Below are 22,353 nucleotides of genomic sequence, written 5' to 3'. Positions count from 1 at the left end.
AGCTCATCTGGAAGCTGTGATCCTGCTTCTTTGTTTTCCTATTCCTTTTTGAGTTCCATTTATTGTTATACACTTTGGATGGCATTCTGATCTGGATTCCTCTTCATGAAAACTAATAGAGCCAAATTTTCAAAATAGGATTTTTAACTACCGGTTATATATCTGTGTTAATAACCCACTTGGCACATTCACAGCCAATGCTACTCAAGAATATGGCTTGCATAGGATCAAAAGCTCACAAGTGTAGATTTTATTGTTTAGCAACTGGAAAATTTTAGTAAAGAGGTAAGATCAGATAGGCTAGGGTTGTTTTCTTTGGAATGGAGGAGGCGGAGGTGAGATTTAATTGAGGTGTAAAAAATCATGAGGGTCTTAGATGGAGTGGGTAGGAAGGACCAGAGATCAAATTGCATAGATTTAAAGTAATAGGCTGAAGAATTAGAGGGTAGCTGAGGCAAAATGTTTTCACCCATAGAGTGGTTGGGAATCTGGAACTCACTGATTGAAAGAACACTCAAGGAATGCTCATAGCATTTAAAAACTACTTGAATATGTGCTTGAAATGCCATAACCTACAAGGCTATGAACCATGAACTGGAAAGTAGGATTAGGCTGGCTTTTTGGTCAGTGATGGGCCGGTGGCCTCCTTCTGTGATGTAAAATTTCTAAGATTCTATAGAGGTTCTGTCAACATACACTGCACTGCATTGAGGCTCCTGATGAGGAAAGCTCATATAGTTACTTGAAAAGATAAAATTGCCTATGGTGTTCCAGTATAACTGTTTGCCCAACAATAAAGCTTTCTACTGAGTGAATTCTCTTTTATTTGGTGGGTTGACTTTTGGGGTAAAAGTAAAACAGCTTTGCAGCCTGTTGAAAAATGTCGTCTCATTTACACATGTAAGGATTATTATATAGCTTGTGCCTTTACACCAGAATTTGAAAACTCATGAACTTCACACCGTTGCAAACCACTTCTGCAAAGAGCACTATAACCAGTTTAGTTTCTGAAGTAGTAAAATCTATGTTCGTTAGGTAGTGCATAAGCTGGATGCATGAAGATTGCTAGTTGGTTTCTTCATAATGATTTGCTATTATATAAAAATTAACAGGATGAATGATAGTTTAAGGGCGTACCTTTAATGGAGAAAAGGATTAAATCTCAGCTATCACAAAATTTCAACCGGCCGTTTTATGGTCCCACATTGTAATTATGTAACAATAGCTTAGGAATTGCTGTGAGCAATGTTATTGACAAATGTTTGGTGCTTATTTTAAATGGATCAACGCATCTAAAAATAATGGAGAAAGAATGTTAACCCAATGATTTGTATGAAAGCATTGCTGACTGTAATTTCTAGGTTTATATGTGGTGTCATTGTATAGGTGCAGTGACTGCATTGCATCTTATATTTTTTAATTTGGAACAAATTTATGAGCTGTGTGAGTCCTGAAATTATGCAAAATGTTTTTGGTGACCTGTGATGAAGTCAAAATTATTTTACTTCATGTACTTCTTCATTGGAACATAGGAAATAGGAGCAGGAGTAAGCTATTCAGTCCTCCAAACCTGCTTTGCCATGCATTTAGATCATGGCTGATCTACCTCAATGCCATTTTCCTGCACTATCCCCATATCCCTTGATACCTTTAATAACTAGAAATCTATCCATCTCTGTTTTCAACATACTCAATGATTGAGCCTCCACGGGCCCCTGTGTTAGAGAATTCTAAAGATTCACTGCCCTGTAAGTGAAGAAATTCTTCCTTATCTCGCTCCTAAATGGCCTACTCCTTATCCTGGGACTATGTCCCCTGGTTCTAGATACCCCAGCCAGAGGAAATATCCTTCCTTGATCTACCCTGTCAAGCCCTATTAGAATTGTTTATGTCACAATGAGGTCACCTCTCATTCTGCTAACTCTAAAGAACACAGGCCTAAGTCTCTTCAATCTCTCAGAATTACAGAATGTTACAGCACAGAAGGAGGCCATTCAGCCCATCGTGTCTGCACCAGCTGTCCGAATAAGCCTTATGACTTAGTGCCATTCTCCTGCCTTTTCCCCGTACCCTTGCAAATTGTTTCTATTCAAATAATCATCTAATGTCCTCCTGAATGTCTCAATTGAACTTGTCTCCACCATACTTCCAAGCAGTGCATTCCAGACTCGAAACACTTGCTGTGTGAAAAAGTTTTGCAGATCACTTTAAGTCTGTGCCCTCTCGTTCTTGATCCTTTTATGAGTGGGAACAGTTTCTCCCATTCAACTCTATTCAGCCCCCTCATGATTTTGAACACCTCTTCAAATCTCCTCTTAGCCTTCTCCTCTCCAAGGAGAACAGTCCCAACTTCTCCAGCCTATCTTCATAACTGAAGTATCTCATCCCTGAAACCATTCGTAAACCTCTTCTGCACACTCTCCAATGCGTTCACATCCTTCCTATAGTGTGGTGCCCAAAACTGTACACAATACTCCAGCTGAGGTCTAACTAGTGTCTTATATAAACTCAGCATAACCCCCCTGCTCTTGTACTCTATGCCCTAGTAATAAAGCCCAGGATACTGTATGCTTTATTAACTGTTCTCTCCATCTGTCCTGCCGCCTTCAATGATCTATGTACATATACACCCAGGTCCCTCTGCTCCTACAACCCCTTAAGAATTGTATCCCTTATTTTATATTGTCTCTCCATGTTCTTCCTAAAAGAAGTGCATCACTTCACACTTCTCCGCATTGAACTTCATTTCCCACCTATCTGCCCATTCCACCAACTTGTCTATGTCCTTTTGATGTTCTATACTGTCCTCCTCACAGTTTACAATGGTTGCAAGTTTCATATCTAGAACAAAGGACAAAGAAAAGTACAGCACAGGAACAGGCCCTTCAGCCCTCCAAGCCTGTGCCAGTCATGTTGCCCGTCAACTAAGACTTCCGGAGTCCATATCCCTCTATTCCCATCCTATTCATGTATTTGTCAAGCTGCTTCTTAAACAACACTATTGTACCTGCTTCCACCACCTCCTCTGGCAGCGAATTCCAGACATTCACTACCCTCTGCGTAAAAAACTTGCCCCACACATCTCCTCTATAGTTTTCTCCTCTCACCTTAAATCTATGTCTCCTAGTAATTGACTCTTCCACCCTGGGAAAAAGCTTCTGACTATCTACTCTGTCCATGCCACTCATAATTTTGTAAACTTCTATCAAGTCGCCCCTCAATCTCCGTCGCCATGGCCCTGTCTCCATGTATAAATCCCCCTTTGGTCCCTCCTGGCCCCTGTCTCCATGTGTAAATCCCCCTTTTGGTCCCTAATGGGCCCTACTCTTCCTTTTACCACCCTCTTACTATTTGTGTGCCAATAGAAGATTTTGGGATTCCTCTTTATTTTGGCTTTCAGTCTTTTCTCATCCGCAAACCTTGAAATTGTCCCCTGTACACCAAGATCTAGATATTTTATATATGTCAGGAAAAGCAAGGGTCCCAATTCTGACCCCTGGGGAACTCTACTACAAACCTTCCTCCAGCCCGAAAAAAATTCATTGACCATTACCCTCTATTTCTATTACTCAGCCAATTTTGTATCCACGTTCTACTGTCCCTTTTATTCCATGAGCTATAGCTTTTCTCACGAGTCTGTTGTGTGGCATTGTATTGATGTACACCACATCTTCAGCATTACCCTCATCAACCCTCTCTGTTACCTCTTCAAAAAAACTCCAGCAAGTTAGTTAAACACAATTTGCCCTTTAGAAATCCATGCTGGCTCTTCCTAATCAACCCACATTTTTCCATGTGACTATTAATTCTATCCCAAATAATTGTTTCAAGAAGCTTCCCCACCACTGAAATTAAACTGATTGGTCTGTAATTGCATGGCTTATACTTACAACCTTTTTTGAACAAGAACGTAATGTTTGCAATTCTCCTATACTCTGGCACCTTCCCCTGAGTCTAGGGAAGACTGAAAGATTATAGCCAGTGCCCCTGCAATTTCCCCTCCTACTTCCTTCAATATCCTTGGATGCATCTCATCTGATCCCAGTGGATTGTCAACTTTGAGTATCGACAGTTTATCCAATACTTCCTCCTTATCGATTTTGAACCCTTCAAATGACAAAATTTCCTCCTCTGTTACTGTAGCCTCAGTAGTCATTCCTTGGTAAAGACAGATGCAAAGTATTCATTTAACACCCCAGCCAAGGCCCCTGTCTCCATGTGTAAATCCCCCTTTTGGTCTCTAATGGGCCTTACTTCTCCTTTTACCACCCTCTTACTATTTGTGTGCCGATAGAAGATTTTGGGATTCCCCTTTATGTTGGCTTTCAGTCTTTTCTCATAAACCCTCTTTGCTTCTCTTATTTGCTTTATCACTTCCCCTCTGAACATTCCATATTCTGCTTGATTCTCAATGGTATTTTCTCCATGACACCTATCATAAGCACACCTTTTCTTCTTTATCTTAATTTTTATCTCCTTTTTCACCCAGGGAATTCTGGATTTTTTTGCCCTACCTTTCCCTTTTGAGGGAATATACCTTAACTGTGCCAAACCATTTCTTCTTTGAAAGTAGCCCGTCGTTCAGCTACATTTTTTCCTGCCAACCTTTGGTTCCAGTCTATCCAGCCCAGCTCCGTCCTTGCCTCATTAAAGTCAGCTCTCCTCCAATTAATTATTCTTACTCTGAATTGCACATTATCCTTTTCTATCATCATCCTAAACCTTGTGATGAAATGATCACTGTCTCCTAAATGTTCCCCCACTGACACTTGATCTACTTGGCCTACCTCATTTCCAAGAACCAGGTCCAACAGTGCATCCTTTCTTGTTGGACTGGACACACACTGCTGTAGAAAATTCTCCTGAACACAATTTAGGAACTCTTGCCCCTTTCCGCCCTTCACACTACCACTGTCCCAATCTACATTTGTGCAATTAAAGTCCCCCATTATAGCTACTTCATAATGGCTACATCTCTCTGTAATTTTCCTGCAGATTTGTTCCTCTACATCTTTCTCACTAGTTGGTGGTCTATAGACTATACTGAGCAATGTAATTGCACCCTTTTTGTTCCTTAGCTCTAGCCAAATTGATTCTGTCCTTGAACCCTCTGGGACATCCTCTTTCTCCAGCACTGCAATGTTCTCCTTAACCATACTGCCACCCCTCCTCCTTTTCTTCCTTTCCTATCTTTCCTGAACAATTTGTACCAAGGAATGTTTGACACCAAGTCCTGCCCTTCCTTGAGCTAGGTCTCTGGCCAACAACGTCATATTTTCAAATGGCAATCTGCACTTGTAACTCCCCAACCTTATATACTATACCCTATGTATTCACATACATGCACAGTAATTGATTTAGACTTCATGACTTTCTTCCTTACTCCAACCCCACCTATTAACTTACTATTCTCTATACTAGTACTATCTGTCTCTCCCAGTATTTTGTGCACCCTGGTATTCCTCTCTAATATTCTCTTCTGGTTCCCACACCCCAGCCGAGTTAGTTTAAAGCCCTCCGAACAGCACTAGCAAGGAACTCAGTCCCGACTCTGTTCAGGTGCAACCTGTCTGCCTTGTACAGATGGCATCTTCCCCAGAGCCAGTCCCAGTGCCCTAGGAATCTGAAGCCCTCCCTCCTGCACCATCTTTCCAGCCACACATTCATCTGCCTTATCCTCTTATTTCTGTACTCATTCTCCTCATAGGACAATCCTGCCATGCCAGGAACTAGCATTCATTCATATGGTGATATATAATGAGAGATTGCCATGCCGTGTTGGTTATCCATAACTTAACCAAAGCTGTAAATAGTTCAAAGAACGCCCCTGTTAGAGCACTGAGAAACTCTGGAGATATAATATAGAAATAGGTTTTTTGATGTTTTGATATTGTTGGTTTGCCCTCCTTTCGTTTTAGCTTTTGTTAAATTCTGTCACATTATCTATAGTATATGAAAACTTGAACTGCCCAATTAAATTAATTGTAGGCCTACTTCCTACTGCTTGTCCAACAATTCCTGTTTCCACAGATTGGTGTTGTTATGAAAGCATATACTTCCCAGCTGCTCACAAATGGAAAGCTAAATCAGTTTATTGCTACATCTGAAGCTGTGATACCCATATATGTCTAAGAAAAAAAATGTTTCTAATCCATTTAACAATCATAAGAATAAAATTACTATCAAAATATAGGGGTTAGCCTGAAATTCCTTCCTCAGAACAACTTTATTGGAACATGATTTCTTAATTGCTTGGTTTACCCTTTTTTGTACTAAACCTCCATATCATATTTTCTTTAATATTGTGATTTTAAATTACATTTACACCAATTCAAACATCCTATATTTTCAGTTTGTTAGTGTTTGCAGCTTGGATTAATTCTATAGTTAAAATCATTGCCTTCCATGTCTAGCCATACAAGTAGTGTCTCATTTCAGAGATCTCTAACTGAGCCAACTGCAAACACTGAGGCAGTCTGATGTTTCGATCCCAGGAATGTAGGACATGATGTGTTGCAAATTCCAAGCATTGTTTTCAGCAGATGCTTTACAATTTCACTATGGCTTTCCACTTCAACAGGCTAAAAAGGCCCTGAAAAACATCCTGCAGAAATGCACATATCTGCCAGCTCTAGATCCACTGCTACATGATGCTCCTTCCAATGTCCTTAAACATGTTGTTGGACAGTATAGTAAGGTAAGAACTGCATTTGTATCACAAGTCAGTTTACCCATTAATTTGAATCAAATGTTGCATTTACTAGAAGCTTATAGAAGTTGTGTTCGTCATTAACTTATATGATAAATTATAAGGCAGACACATTGCAAAAGATTCAGTTGTATTTTCTGTGGTGATTAATTGATTGCCCATGGCGTTGCACACTAAAACAAAAATGAATAAGACGGTGCATTTATACTGTGTCATTCACAACCTCAGGATGTCCCAAAGTGCTTTACAGCCAGTGAAGTATTTTTGAAGTGTAATCACTGTTGTAATGTAGTGAAATGCGGAAGCCAATTTACGCATAACAAAGTTCCACAACAGCAATGAGATAGTTACCAGATAATTGATTTTAGTGGTGTTAGTTGAGGGAAGGTACTAGGCAGGCCACTGTGGAGAACTTTACTGCTTTTCTTTGAATGGTGGCTTAGGATATTTTTAGTTTATTTGATGACACAAAGATTGGCTGGTGGTTAACAGTGAGGTTGAGTGTCTTGGGCTACAGGAAGATATAGACGGGATGGTCAAATGGGCAGATAAGTGGCAGATGGAATTTAACCCTGAAAAGTGTGAGGTGGTACACTTCGGAAGGATTAATTTGACAAGGAAGTATTCAATGAACGGCATGACACTAGAAGGTTCTGAGAAACAAAGGGACCTTGGCATGTATGTCCATAGATTTCTGACGGCGGAGGAGCATGTTAGTGAGGTGGTGAAAAAGGCATATGGGACATTTGCCTTTATCAATCGAGGCATAGAATACAAAAGTAGGGAGGTCATGTTGGAGTTGTTTAGAACCTTGGTGAGGCCACAGCTGGAGTATTGTGTGCAATTCTGGTCGCCACATTATAGGAAGGATGTGATTGCATTGGATGGGGTGCAAAGGCGATTCACCAGGATGTTGCCTGCGATGAAACATTTAAGTTATGAAGAGAGGATTGATAAACTTGGGTTTTTTTTCGTTGGAGCAGAGAAGACTGAGGGGCGACCTGATCGAGTTGTACAAGATTATGAGGGGCATGGACAGGGTGGATAGGGAGCAGTTGTTTCCCTTAGTTGAAGGGACAGTCACGAGGGGACACAAGTTCAAGGTGAGGGGCAGGAGGTTTAGGGGAGATGTGAGGAAAAACTTTTATCCAGAGGGTAGTGATGGCCTGGAATGTGCTGCCTGGGAGAGTGGTGGCTGGTGGAGGCGGGTTGCCTCACATCCTTTAAAAAGTACCTGGATGAGCACTTGGCACGTCATAACATTCAAGGCTATGGGCCAAGTGATGGTAAATGGGATTAGGTAGGTAGGTCAGGTGTTTCTCACATGTCGGTGCAGACTCAATGGGCCGAAGGGCCTCTTCTGCACTGTGTGATTCTGTGAGAGGGCAGATGAGGCCTCAGTTTAATATCTCATTCGAAAGATGGCACCTCCAACAATGCTTACTCCCTTGCTACTGAACTGAAGCGTCAGCCTGAATTACTTTACTTAAGTGTCTGGAATGGGGCTTGAATCCATAACCTTGTGCCTCAGAGAGTGTAATCTTTGAGTGAAGTGGGGCTAGAAGGCAGTGATAATTGCAGTAGGTCAGTCAGATATAATTCAGCCTATTTTAAATTCATACATACTGTCCTCACTTTTATATTTCCATTATAAATTCCTATGTCCACATTTATAATAGAAACTGCTTTTGTAAATTTGTTGTTATAATTACATCCTCCTACCAGCAGTACTGGTGCATTCATAAATTGGCCAAGCAGGTGAGTATCAGCCTACAAATCCTTCCACCACACGCCAATGGCAGTCAGTAAGAGCAGCAGAGATTCCTGGTCAGCCATGTGGTGGAAAGAAAGTTGGTGCCTCTACCATCACTATCCATAGCTCTGGACTACAAAATGCAGCAATTTGGACTCCCTGAGAGAACTGTAATCCCCACACCACCTCCATTGACAGAGGGTGCAATTACAACGTGACAAACTGACAGAGACAGTTTCCATTATAAATTTGGGATAGGAACTTATAGTGGGACAAGTTGACAGCAAATGCATGTAAACATAAGACAGAATTGTTCACTCGATGTGCGGGCACGCGCCCGACCTGCTCGAATGTGAAATAGCGCATGATGACATCCTGATGTCAACTCATGCAATATTTTGGTCGGCGGGCACACATGAGAGTCGGCAGCGCGCCTGCTGACAATTAAGAGCCTTTTAAGGCTATTAACATTATAATCGATGGAGACTTTTCATTGCCCATCCAACATTACGGTTGGCAGGTGGGTGAATTGGCCAGGCAGCCTTTCCATTTTGAGGAAACCTCATGCAAGGGCGGGACTCCCAGACCCACCTACCGTGGTTGCCTGCCGAACTAAAAATCCTGCCCATAAGATTTTTAGCTGATTACTAGTTGATTTACCATGGCTTTGCTTGCAGAGAGCCAAAACCAAGGCCATTATTCAGGTGAAGCAGTGAGAGGGCAGAGGGATAATTGGAGCATAGCAGAGAAAAAGGGGGAAGGGAGATGGGGATGCGGCAGCTGAGAGGAGGCAGGGATAAAAGAGGACTGGGACATGAGGATGGAGAGAAAGATGATGTGGAAAAGGACAGGGAAGAGTGTGAGAAGAGAAGTGATGATAAATAGAGAGGAAAAATTGGGATAAAAAGGGGGAAAAGGAAAAAGGAGAATTGAAAGGGAGAAAGTGAGAAGAGGCTAAAAAAATGGCTAGAATGCTGGTACCGATCTTCAAAGTGCTGGTCAGTAAGAAGCAAGTGGAGGCCTGAGATTGTGCTTTTTGATCCAAGGGCTGAACATTCCACCATGTGCCAGTGGGCCATCAAGCTGATAGGGGATTAAGGTCAAGATGCTCCACTTTGGTGGTGGTTGGTGGGCAGAGGGTGTTGATTTTGATTGTAACCTAGTGAGTTGGTCTATGGGCTGATGTAGAGGGGCCTAGATGCCGCTCAGCAAGGGGCCAGGACAGAGAAACCCTGCTCAAAATGGGTTTGGGGAGGGTTTCACTGTCATTTTTACCGCTCAGTGAGGGAGAGGGGTTTCTTTACCACATGTGCCAGCTCTAATAATCAGTGGAGGGGGGCAGGTTTATCTATGATTTGTTTATTTTTGCTCAGGGTTGTAAAATTTCAAGCTGTATGAGTAGGAGAATGGAATTAATTAGGTTGTCATGGATATGGCTGGATGATGAACATTGCATTATATTCCTTTTCACTGGGCCTATCACGTTGCTGATGATCTGCAACTATTATTATGTGCTTCATTCAGCAACCAATACATTTTTCTGAGTTCTTCCACTCCCCCCACTGACGGTAAATGGCGTTGTCTAGGCTGCTGCCGCTGGTCAGACTTCGAGTTCTGTTAGGGAACCAAGAATCCACATCAGCAGAAAGGAAATTATTTTGGAAAGGAAGTTTTCAAAGCTGAGTCACTTAGAGTTCCAGCAATCTAACAAGAACAATCTTTTTAAGTGTAATGGTCCTTCATAGTACAAAATGATAATTGGAGCAACATAGAGGGCAGAATTTTCAGGTCAGTGGGCCTGGGATCGGCCAGGAAATGGGCCCCCTGCCTACGCTTTCAGGCTGGTGGTCCAATTAAGGCCCGCCCAGCATGAAACGTGGCTCCCCACTGGTGGGAAGGGCTGGTTGGGGGCAGGGGCTTTTCAGCCGCTCGGTCCAATGGCAACCCGGCAGCCGGTTTAAAAACAGCACAGGCAGCCCCTTGAAGGCTGCTGCGGAAGAACACCTCTTCTGTCTCTCGTTACCTAACATGATAGAGTCGAGTGTGGCTGGAGATACCAGGTGGGAGGCAGGTGGTTTGGGCACTCGGCCCTCTGCCTTTCGGATGAGTGCCTAGCGGTCCTGCTGGAGGAGGTGGCTGCCAAGAGGGACACCCTTATCCCCAGAGATGAGAGGAGGAGGCCACCACATCTCACAAAAGACAGTATGGAAGGAAGTTTCGGTGCAGGTTCGCAGCCATGATGTGATGTGGCGCACATGGGTGCAGTGCCGCAAGAGGTTCAATGACCTGCTGCACTCTGGAAGGGTGAGTACCATGTTGGCATGGATCAGCATGCAGAAGTGTTGAGCTGTGGCCAACCCCCCGTGGACCTCAGGGGTGTTAGAGTCTGAGTGCCAACTGTCAATGACGCTGGAGCTGGCCAAGGGGGTGAGTCCTGGCTGCTTGGACTGAGTGCCTTGCGGCTCAAGGGCCGCGACTAGGATGTGCCCTGCAAGGTGCTCCTCAGCTGGGGTTGGCCAGGCTGTAATGGCGCTGCAGGTAGAGAGTGGATGAATCAATGCTTCTCTGTCGTTTTAGGAGAGAACAAGCCATAACCAATCAGTGAGGTCACATGCAGGCGAAGGCCGGCCCAACCTGCTGCTGCTCACCAGATTCAAACGGGACGCCCTCGAGCTCAAGAGCCTGGTTTGAGAGAGTGGCAACCGGGCATGGAGCAGTGGGGGTGCCAGATGAAGGTAAGAGCGCAGTGCACAGAGATGAGAGTTTCGGTTGGTGCAACCATTCTAGTATAGTTTCTTTATTGATGGGAGCCTCAAACCTGGAGCCCCCATTGATCATTGAAAGATGAAATCATCATGATGCAGATCTCCATCGTCTCACCAGGGCGCCTGACATGCATAGAGACAGTGTGATAACTTAAACTAACGACATGCCCTTCTTTTCCCTTAGACTCACCAGCATTTGCTCTCTGGACGCTGGAGGGCCACCCCTGACACCGGAGGACCAGAGGGCTTCATTTGCACCTGCGTCTCTGAACCAGGCACCAGCGCAGATACCAGCACCTTGGTGGGCATTAGACGGGCAGCTAGGATGCTGGTGCACATTGGTGAGGGCACTTCACACTCACTTGAGGTGCAGGCGGAGGCAGGGAGTACCCAGGGCGTCGGCAGTCTGAGGACTGCTGGGACCAGGACAATGTTGGGTCAAAGGCTGATGATGGGCTCCTGGAGTTGTCCACTAGGCGGCAGATGTTGGATGTCCAGCAGGATGTGCAGGAGGATCTGGTGGAGATCCTTGAGGGTTTGCGTGCCATGGTCTCCATTGTGGCGGAGTCCATGCAGATCATGAGCACTGTGTTGGTTCTGTTGAAGAGTCATACGGACTCGAAACGTTAACTGTGTTCCTCTCCGCATATGCTGCCAGACCTGCTGAGTTTTTCCAGGTATTTTTATTTTTGTTTTAGATTTCCAACATCTGCAGTTTTTTGCTTTTATCACTGTGTTGACCCTCATGGCCAAGCACAAAGCCTCCTCCATTGAGAGAGTGGCGACTCTCATAGAGACGCAGCTCTAGGGACAGAATGAGGGGTTCCTGGGGTTGCGCTCGGACTTGCAAGCCCTCACACAGGCAATGATCTCAGGTGGTCAGTTCCAGTGTGGGAGTGGATGAGGCACCCAGTATCCTAGCTAGGTGCCCATCCATCAGTGGTGAGCAGGGAGGTCCAGAGCGACCTCACACTGGTGCATGAGCTGCTTGTCATCTCTGTGGACTCCTCTCAGGGCACCCTGGATGACGGCAGCGGCTCCTCCGCCCCTTTGCCAGTGATTGTGGCATTTGACGAGGCTGCAATGACTGGGGTGAAGCCAGCCATAGCACTGGCCTCTCCCTCCCAGGCGGGGCCAGCACAGGCTCCACCAGCCAGAGAACAACCACCAAGGTCATCAAGGCCATCAAAATAGCAGAGTCAGCAGGCTGCCTCCAATGCCAGTGCCAGCGAGGGGGCCGTCACGAAGACACAGCGTTCGCAAACATAAGTTAAAGGCACCATCAGCACAAGAGGGACTGGTCACAGGTGACCTTCTGTTCAGTTATGTTTGGTTTATATGTCTACTGGTGTGGACATCAACACCAGTATTGGCCATGTCAATGTGATAATAACATTGGGCAGAATTTCCGGGTTATTGGCAGGCGCAGGCCGGGAAATGGTCCGCTGCGTGTGATTAGCCCCCCCCCCCCCCCCCCCCCCACCACTGCTACTTCACGTTGGCTACCCAATTAACAGCCAGATAGCATGAAGCGTGCACTTAAAGGCTCAGCGCTGCTGGGGTGGGGCAGGAGGAGGGTAAGCACTGAAGTCTGTGCAGACACAGGGGAGCGCACAATGAAAGCTCCCTGAAGGCAGAGAGCTGTCTCAAGGAGCTGAAGAATTTTAAAATCAAAAATAAATATTTGGAAATTCTTTAAAAAATTTCCCCACATAGGAGTTACTCACGTGAACATATACATAATAAAAATTATGTCAAAACATTTTCATTTTGTTTTTCATTAATGTCGGAAGCCTCATCCCGCCCGTGGATGAGGTTTCCTCAAGTATGCAAAAGCCGGCTGGCTAATTCGCCTGCTGCCAGCCATAAGGTTGGACGGGCAGCAAAAATCTCTCTTAATTAATATTTTAATAGCCTTAACATGCTGCCGAGTTGTCAGCGGGCGTGAAGCCGACCCACATGTATGCCCGCCGACTGAAATATTGCAGGAGTGTGTGATGAGGTCGGGATGCTCGCTCGACTTGATTGCATGCTATTTCACGCCTGATTGGGTCAGGCGCGTGCCCGCCTGCGGGACGTAAAATTCTGCTCATTAAATTTGCTTTTGTTGTGATGGCCTGAGTATGCTTCACCTTTTATGTTTGGTGCAGGGTACGCCGGTATGTAATGGGTGGCTCTAAACTTTATTGCACAGGCACTGAGTGGACCTTGGGTTCACATGACAGGGGCATTTCGGACATCATAGATGGAGGCGGCAGCCCTGGCATGAGGTGGGTGCAGTTCTTTGGCAGCCTAGCTGAAGGAGCATTGGATCAAGGCATCCCTGATGTTCCTGCCACCCTGGAGGTTACAGAGGTCTGGCCCCCATGCCATCAGCATTCTCTAACTCTACTGGATTTGACTTCTGTGATCTGTACAGCTGCGTCAAGATCCTCTTCCTCCAGTGGGTCCGCCCTTGCCAGTGCCAGATTGTGGAGAGCGCAGCATGCAACCACGATCAGTGATGCCCGCTCTAGGGGGTATTGTAGGGCCCCCCTGAATGATCCAGGCATTGGAAGCGCATCTTCAGAAATCCTATGGTTCTCTCTATCACCACCCTTCTGGAGCCATGGGTCCTATTATAATGCTGCTCTGCCTCTGTTCTTGGATGGCGGAGGGACATCATAAGCCACCTTTTCAAGGGATAGCCTTCGTCACCCAGCATCCACCACCCAGTCAAGCTGGAGCACTGAAGAGCCTCGGTACCTGGGAGTGTCTTAGGATGTAAGCATCATGGGAGCTGCCAGGGCACCTTGCACAGACTTGCAGAATATGCATCTTATGGTAACACACTATCCGCACCTTCATGGAGTGGAATCCCTTCCTATCGATGACAGCACCCAGCTCACCCACTGTTGCCTTGCTGACCATATGCGTGGAGTCGGTGGTAACCTGGACATGGGAAACCTAGCAATCACTGCAAACCCTCTGGCTCGCTCAGCCTGGTTGGCCTCGTCCGTATGGAAATGAAGTAAAGTCAATACCTGCCTGAACAGAGCTTCTGTCACTAGATTGACAGACTATGGACAGCTGATTGGGAGACTCCACACAGGTCCCCCACTGACCCCTGCAATGAGCCAGATGCATAGAAGTTGAGGGCCACTGTTCAGCGCCTCTGGCATGGGGTGTCCATCCATGCAGTCGGAGGTGATCTCAGGCCCAATCATCTGACAAATGGAGGTTACTGTCTCCCTGGAGAGGTAGAGACTCCTTCGGCATTGCACCTTGGACATATTGAGGTAACTGCATCCCTGCCTGTAAACCCTGTCAGCAGGATAGTGGCATCTTCTGCGGCCCCTAATGCCTTGGACTACCTGCTAGCCCTGCGCCCCTTTGTGACTGTACCTCCCCTCCCACAGATCGCTCCCCTGGAAGCTGCATCGGAACACCTGGCCTCCCTCCCTTCTCCCACCTTCTTCCTCCTCAGAGGAGGTGCCACCAGCAGATACTATAATCCCCATTACCAGGGTCACAGAAGGCTGCCTGATACCTGGAAGGGTCCATATGGTCTGAATCTGGGGGCCTTGGAGACATCAGTGAGTCCTGAAATGAAGCCTGGAAATGCTACGAATGAAGCCTTGGATAGGGATGAAGCTGCCATGTACCAATAAGCAGGCAGCAGCAAACTATCTCCAAAACCTCCCACTACTCACACTGACAATGCTGCTGTCCCTTTTTTATCTCGCCCTTGGATGAGGTTTTGCAAATTGTTGGCTGCCCGCCTACCAGTTTTGCCCATGCGACAAACACGAAATCGCACGGGTATCGTAAAATCTAGCTTAATTACCTTTTTAATGGCCTTAACTGGCCTCATGATTAATGGCAGGCATGGCTTGGACACCCGCTCATACCCGCCAACATTGCGCGAGTGCGCGATATCAGGACGCTCACCCGACGTCATCACGCACTATTTCGCCTACTCAGTGAGAAATTCTGCCCAGGGCTACAATTAAGTGGTGAATGAAAATGATGACGTTGTTCCAGTACATGACTGTCACATTATGCTAGTTGCACTTCATTGCATTTCATGAATGTCAGCAGTAGCATTCTTGCCTCTAAGTCACAAAGTTACGGATTGTAGGCCCACTCCTGAGACTTGAGCATATGATCTAGGCTGACACTTCAATACTTAAGGCACCGTCTTTCACCTGAAGCCTTAAACCAAATATCTGTCTGCCTAGGACAGAGGAAAGAAGTGATGACAAAAAGAGAGAAAAAAAAATGATATAAAAAGGGGGAGCAGTCCAGGAGGGGAAAGGGGAAAAGGAGAATTGAAGGGGAGGAAGTGAAGAGAGGCTAAAAAAAATTTGGGTAGAATGATGGTGCTTATCTTCAAAATGCTGGCCTGTAAGGAGAAGTGGAGGCCTGAGATTATTCTTTTTTGATCTAAGGTCTGAATGGTACTGTTTGAAGAAAAGCAGGCATGTTTTGGCATCCTAGCCAACATTTATCCCTCAATTAGCAACTAAACCAGGCAATTTGGGCATTTATTTTATTGCTGTTTGTCAGACCTTGCTGCGTGCAAATTGGCTGTTGTGCTTCCTACATTACAACAGTGACTACACTTCAAAAGTAAATCGCTGACTGTAAAGCACTTTGGGATGTTGTGAAAGGTGCAGTATAAATATAAGTTTTTCTATAACATAATCCCCACAGTGCCACCTACAGGGAAGGGGCAGCAATAATAATGTTACAGACATTGGCTAGGACCAGGATCTTTAGGTCGGCGAGTAGGGGGGGGCAGGGCCTGCTTGCCAATGCGTAAGATGGCGCGGGATGATGTCGGGTGGAACTCCCAACATTAACCCATGTCATTTCAATTTTCAGGTCGGCAGGGGCACAGCCGAATCAGCTGTGCACCCGCCAACCTGTCAACGGCCTATTGAGGCCATTTAAAAAGTAATTGAGATAATTATTGGACCTGCCTGTCCAACCTTAAGGTTGGGTGGACAGGCTGGGAGCCCTGGTGGGCTTCAGAAAAAGCATAAAACCTCATCCACGGGCGGGATGAGGTTTCATGAGGGTTTTTATAATTTTAATAAATGTATGCTTTAAAGTGATGGACATGTCCCAACTCATGTGACAGTGTCACATGAGGGGACATGTCAGGGAAATTTTATTTTTGCCCCTTCACTATTTTTAAATTTGGCGCCGATCTCCCTGAGGCAGCACTTAGCCTCAAGCAGATGAGTGCGCTCTTTCACGCACATGCCCGCCCACATAAAATGGCAGCACCCCCAATTGGGGGCACCGATCAGAGGTGCGCCCGCCTGTGCCCACTCTTGCATTTACCCCCACCCCGACAGGGGGAAAATTCTTACCCAGGATTTTCCAGCCCCGTTGTGGTGGGTGCAGCCGTAGGAGATTTGGCGGCCCAGCCAAAAGTTCAGCATTGACTTTCGGTGGGACCGGACAATCCCGGTGGCAGGCAGGGGCGGAAAATCTGGTCCATTTACTTTGTTATACATAATAGATTAAAGCAGATTAAAGATTATTTATTGTGCGTTTTAAGGGAAAATTGGACTAAAATTAACATATTAGTTTTTAAATTCATGTTACAGCCAACGTTCTAAATCCTATCCTCCACATTGCTTGCCCCACTTACTCTTGGCCACACCCCGATCTTGTCACCATGCACAGCCTTGCGACAATGCTTTCTTATCTCCCTTATCCTAATGTATTTCCTTCTCTCTCCCAACCCTCTTATCATTACCTTCCATCTCTAAAAAGCTATCTTTTCTCACATAAACCCCATCACACTCAAATATCCCCCAACCTTTTCACTCCACTTGGATGATGTTGATATTTCTATTGATCTTCTCATCAACTTCCTTCCTTCCTCTTCTGGTGTCCTTGTTATCACCAGAAGCAGCACAGCAACCGAATCCCACTGCTTCCCTGGTGCAATAGCAACTTCATGTTATGTGTATCTCTTGACCATAAACTCAAATGCACATGGCAAGTAATCTGCCCAAGAATCCATTTCCAATTATTCCTTAATCACCTCAAGGTTAACCGCCACTTACTTTCCTAATATTACTCTGAGATCCTTCTGAAGAGCAAGAGGAAATCCAACTCTTCCTCTTCACAATAAATTGTCTTGTTTGACCAACCTCTACTATGCCCTAGGATGCCAAACATAAGGTTTAAACAGACTTATTGGGTTGGATTTTGTGGGGCTGATGGTGGTCTTGCCCATTGGTCGGAGAACCATTGGGGAACCTCTGCCAGTTCCATGAGGGAGGCCCAACAGAATCAAGTTCCCTTCAGGCACGTAAGTGGCCACTATCAGACCTCCCCACGATTGAGGTCCCAGGCAGGAGAAGTCACGCCCACCAGAGCTGCTGACCAATCAGAGGCTGGCTGTGGGAGCCATGGCAGCTGGTGGCAATGCATCCCGCAGAGGTCCAGGATCGACAAGGGACCCCAGGACAAAGGTGACTGATGGTGGGTTGGGGATCATGGGCTGGGGGTTTGTGGGAAGTGGGCAGGGGGGGTCAGAGGCAAGGGCAGAGGGTGGCTTTCAGCGGCCCCTTCGCTTACCGATGCCAGATCATTCATTCGGGCACAGATTGCCTGATAACAAGGTACCCACCCTTGGAGGCCACTGGAAAACTTGACAGGGTTTGCTAGGCAGCCTTCCGAGGGTGTGGGAAAGGCGTGCAGCCTCATTTAATCCCTGAAGCATCACTAAATTGCGGTGGCTTCAGGGATAATGGGTGTCAATTAGCACATTAATGAGCCTAATTGACATCCTGCTGCCAGCGGCTGGGTATCCTGCATCAGCCCCTTCCTTTCTCTGACTTAGGGAGAGATTCTCCCACCACCGAGAGACTAACTCGGGGCTTCTCCTGCGATTAAATGGGCCCAGCTGCCATGGGTCCCACCACTATGGGTTGCATTAAATCCAGACCATTGTATCCAGAATTAAAGGCCTCCAATCTACTGTTTCCTATAATGCACTTCCAGTCTCCTCCTTGCTCTTGATCACCCACATCCTTCCATACTGTACAGTCCATCCCATGTTCTTCTCAACGTTACTATGCTTGCCTCTTTCATGAACACCAACACTTCTCCTTTGAACCTTCCCACCCACCTACTTACCACTAACATTTTCCATCTCAGTCCAATGATCTTAACTTCTCCAAGGTCTCCTCTCCAAACTTCTCTATTACCTAGCAGCTGGGCTGCTACACTGTGTTCCTTGCCAGCCTCCCTATTTCTACCATTAAGAAATGAGTCACTTTGAGTGCCTTGAGCCTTGTTCTCACTCATCCTAATGCCCCTATCATTTCTGTCCTTATCAAGTTCCATTGGCTTTCTGTGTTCTAGAGAATTGTTTTAAGATTCTCAGCCTGACTTTTTCCAAATCTACATTTGCCTGCAGCCCTCTATTCCTGCGTTGGTTGCCTTTGCTCCACCATTGGCAACTGCTCCTTCAGCTCTTGACCGGTTGAACCACCCTTTCTCAGAATCTTCACTTTGCCACCTCCATCTCTGCCTTTCTCTTCAAACATGCTTTTGCACTGTTCTGACAATCTCCATGCTCACCCACCTCCCCTGTCTCCAGCCCGCTCACCCTTCTTACTATCCACTTACCATTCATAGCCCTATAAAACACTCTTGAGATTTCTTTTTTTGTTTGTTTACATTGTGGACATTGCTAGCTAGGTCAACATTTATTGTCCACCTCTAATTGCCCTTGAGAAGGTTGTGGCGTGCCAATTTCATGAACCACTGCGGTCGGTGGTGTAGGTACACCCAAAGTGTTGTTATGTAGGGAGTTCCAGGATTTTGACTTAGAGATATTTCCAAGTAGAGTGGTGGGAAATTTCACAGAATCACAGGATTTTAATGGCACAGAAGGAGGCCATCGTGTCTGCAGCAGCTCTCCAAATGAGCATTTTGACCTAGTGCCATTGCCCTGCCTTTTCCCCGTACCCCTGCACATTGTTTCTATTCAAATAATCATCTAATGCCTCCTTGAATGCCTCAATTAAATCTGCCTCCACTACATCTCTAGGCAGTACATTCCAGACCCGAACCACTCATTGGGCAGAATTTTTCCCTCGTCAGGCAGATGCCTGACCCGAACAGGAGTGAAATAGTGCACGATGATTTCGGGCGAGCATCCCAATGTCATTGTGCACTCTCGCGATATTTCACTTGGCGGGCACGCGTGAGGGGTGGCAGCGCACCCACTGTCAATTAAAAGGCCTATTAAGGCTCTTAATCGATTAATTAAATGGAATTTTTTGCTGCCCATCCAACCGATCGGTTGGCGAGTAGGTGAAATGGTCAAGCGGCTTTTGCATTTTTTGCGAAACCTCATCCACGGGCAGGATGAGGTTTCGACCGGTGATTAAAAAAGAACTTTTAAAACTCATTTTTCACATGTCCCTGTTCATGTGAGAGTCACATGAGGGGACATGTTTCCCTTATTTTTCCATTCTTTATTTTTCATGTTAAAAATCTTCAGCTCCCTGAGGTAGCTTTGTGCCTTCAGGGAGCTTTCACTGAGTGCACCTGCGGGCATGCACTGACTTCTGCGCTCCCCCTCTTCCCCCCCCAATCCAGGCATCCAGGCAGCGCTGAGCGTTTCGACGTGTGATTCACACTGGCTGGCCATTAATTGGCCAGCCAGTGTGAAATTGCGGTCGGGGCCCGATCGCAGGTGGCGGACCATTGCATGGTGCTCCCGGGCCCACCCACCGCGCCCGCCCGACGAGGGGAAAGTCGTCCCCAGTGTGTGATAAGGTATTTTCTCATGCCATATTTGCTTCTTTTGCAAATCACTTCAAATCTGTGCCCTTTCATTTTTGATCCTTTAAGCAGGAACTGCTTCTCCCTATCTATTCTGTCCAGCCCCCTCATGATTTTGAACATCTCTATTAAATCTCCTCTTAGCCTTCTTGTCTCAAAGGAGAACAGTCCCAACCTCTCCAATCTATCTTTGTAATTGAAGTTTCTCATCCCTGGAACCATTCTTGTAAACCTCTTCCGCATTCTCTCCAATGTGTTCATATTTTTCCTATAATGTGGCGCCCAGAACTGTACACAATACTCCAGCTGAGATCTAACGAGTGTCTTATATAAATTCAGCATAACCTCCTTGGTTATGCAAAATTTGGAGGGGAACTTGCAAGTGGTGGTGTTTCCATGTGCCTGCTGACCTTGTTCTTCTAGGCAGTAGAAATTGCAGGTTTAAAAGGTACTGTCGAAGAAGTGTTGGTAAGTTTTTTTTTATTCACGGGATGTGGGCTTCACTGGCTTTGGCCAGCATTTATTGCCCATCCCTAGTTGCCCTTGAGAAGGTCGTAGTGAGCTGCCTTTGTGTACCGCTGTAGTCCATGTGGTCTAGGTACACCCACAGTGCTGTTAGGAAGGGAGTTCCAGAATTTTGACCCAGCGACAGTGAAGGAATGGCGATATACATCCAAGTCAGGATGGTGAATGACTTGGAGGGGATCTTCCAGTTGCGGTGTTCCCATCTATCTGCTGCCCTTGAGCGTCTAGATGGTAGTGGTTGTTGGTTTGGAAGGTGCTTTTGAAGGAGCCTTGATGAATTCCTACAGTGCATCTTGTAGATAGTACACACCACTGCTATTGTATGTCGATGGTGGAGGGAGTGAATGTTTGTGGATGTGGTGCGAATCAAGTGGGCTGCTTTGTCCTGGATGGTGTCAAGCTTCTTGAGTGTTGTAGGAGCTGCACTCATCAAGGCAAGTGGGGAGAATTCCATCACACTCCTGACTTGTGCCTTGTAGATGATGGACAGGCTTTGGGGATTCAGGAGGTGAGTTACTCGTCACAGGATTCCTAGCCTGTGACTTGCTCTTATAGCCACGGTATTTATATGGCTAGTCCAGATCAGTTTCTGGTCAATGGTAACCCCCAGGATGTTGATAGCGGGGGATTCAGCAATGGTAATGCCATTGAACTTCAAGGGGTAATGGTTAGATTCTCTCTTGTTGGAGATGGTCATTGCCTGGCACTTGACTGGTGCAAACGTTACTTGCCACTGGTCTGCCCAATCCTAGATTCAAACACTCCGAAGACAGATACAGCATGGGGTTATTTTTTTTAATTCATTCATGGGATGTCGCTGGCTGGGTCAGCATTTATTGCCCATCTCTAATTGCCCTTCAGAAGGTGCTGGTGAGCTGCCTTCTTCAACCACTGCAGGCCATGTGGTGCAGGTACAAATACAGTGCTTTTAGGAAGGGAGCTCCAAGATTTTGAACCAGTGACTGTGAAGGAACAGCTGATGTATTTCCAAATCAGGATGGTGAGAAACTTGGAGAGGAGCTTCCAGGCGGTGGTGTTCCCATCTATCTGTTGCCCTTGTCCTTCTTGATGGTAGTGATCATGCTTTTGGAAGGTGCTGTCGAAGGAGCATTGATGAATTCCTGCAGTGCATCTTGTAGATGGTACACACTGCTGCCAGTGTGCATCGGTGGTGCATTGCTGCATTTGGACGTGGACTGCTTCTGTATCTGAGGAGTCGCGAGTGGTGCTGAACATTGTGCAATCATCAACGAACATCCCCACTTCTGACCTTATGATAGGTGGAAGGTCATTGATAAAGCAGCTGAAGGTGGTTGGGCCTAGGACTCTGCCCTGAGGAACTCCTGCAGTGATATCTTGGAGCTGAGATGACTGACCTCCAACAACTACAACCATCTTCCTTTGTGCTAAGTATGACTCCAACCAGCGGAGAGTTTACCTCCTGATTCTCATTGACTCCAGTTCTGCTAGGGCTCCTTGTTGCCACATTCGTCCAAATGCAGCCTTGATGTCAAGAGCAGTTACTCTCACCTCACCTCGGGAGTTCAATTCTTTTGTTCATGTTTGAACCAATGCTGTAATGAGATCAGGAGCTGAGTAGCCCTGGCGGAATCCAAACTGGGTGTCAGTGAGCAGGTTATTGCTAAGCAAGTGCTGCTTGATAGCACTGTTGATGACCCCTTCCATTACTTTACTGATGATTGAGAGTAGACTGATGGGGTCCTAATTAACCGGGTTGGATTTGTCCTGCTTTTTGTGTATGAACATACCTGGGCATTTTTCCACATAGCCAGGTAGAT

At 46.1% G+C, this 22,353-nt stretch overlaps 1 protein-coding gene across 3 annotated transcripts in view; it reads left to right on the top strand.

Moving 5' to 3' along the window:
- The window catches only part of spag6 (sperm associated antigen 6), a 206,956-nt gene that overhangs the window by 159,564 nt on the left and 25,039 nt on the right, over window positions 1-22,353 (top strand). For all 3 annotated transcript variants that reach the window (XM_041185132.1, XM_041185131.1, XM_041185130.1), the window contains one exon: window positions 6,581-6,697. In XM_041185132.1, the coding sequence (XP_041041066.1) occupies window positions 6,581-6,697 (117 nt within the window). The remainder of the gene's footprint in view (window positions 1-6,580; window positions 6,698-22,353) is intronic.

The sequence above is a fragment of the Carcharodon carcharias genome, chromosome 3 (genome assembly GCF_017639515.1).
Source record: "Carcharodon carcharias isolate sCarCar2 chromosome 3, sCarCar2.pri, whole genome shotgun sequence".
Classification (NCBI taxonomy): Eukaryota; Metazoa; Chordata; class Chondrichthyes; order Lamniformes; family Lamnidae; genus Carcharodon; species Carcharodon carcharias.
Note: the sequence above shows the minus strand (reverse complement) of the source record. Positions and strands in the feature narration are given on the sequence as shown.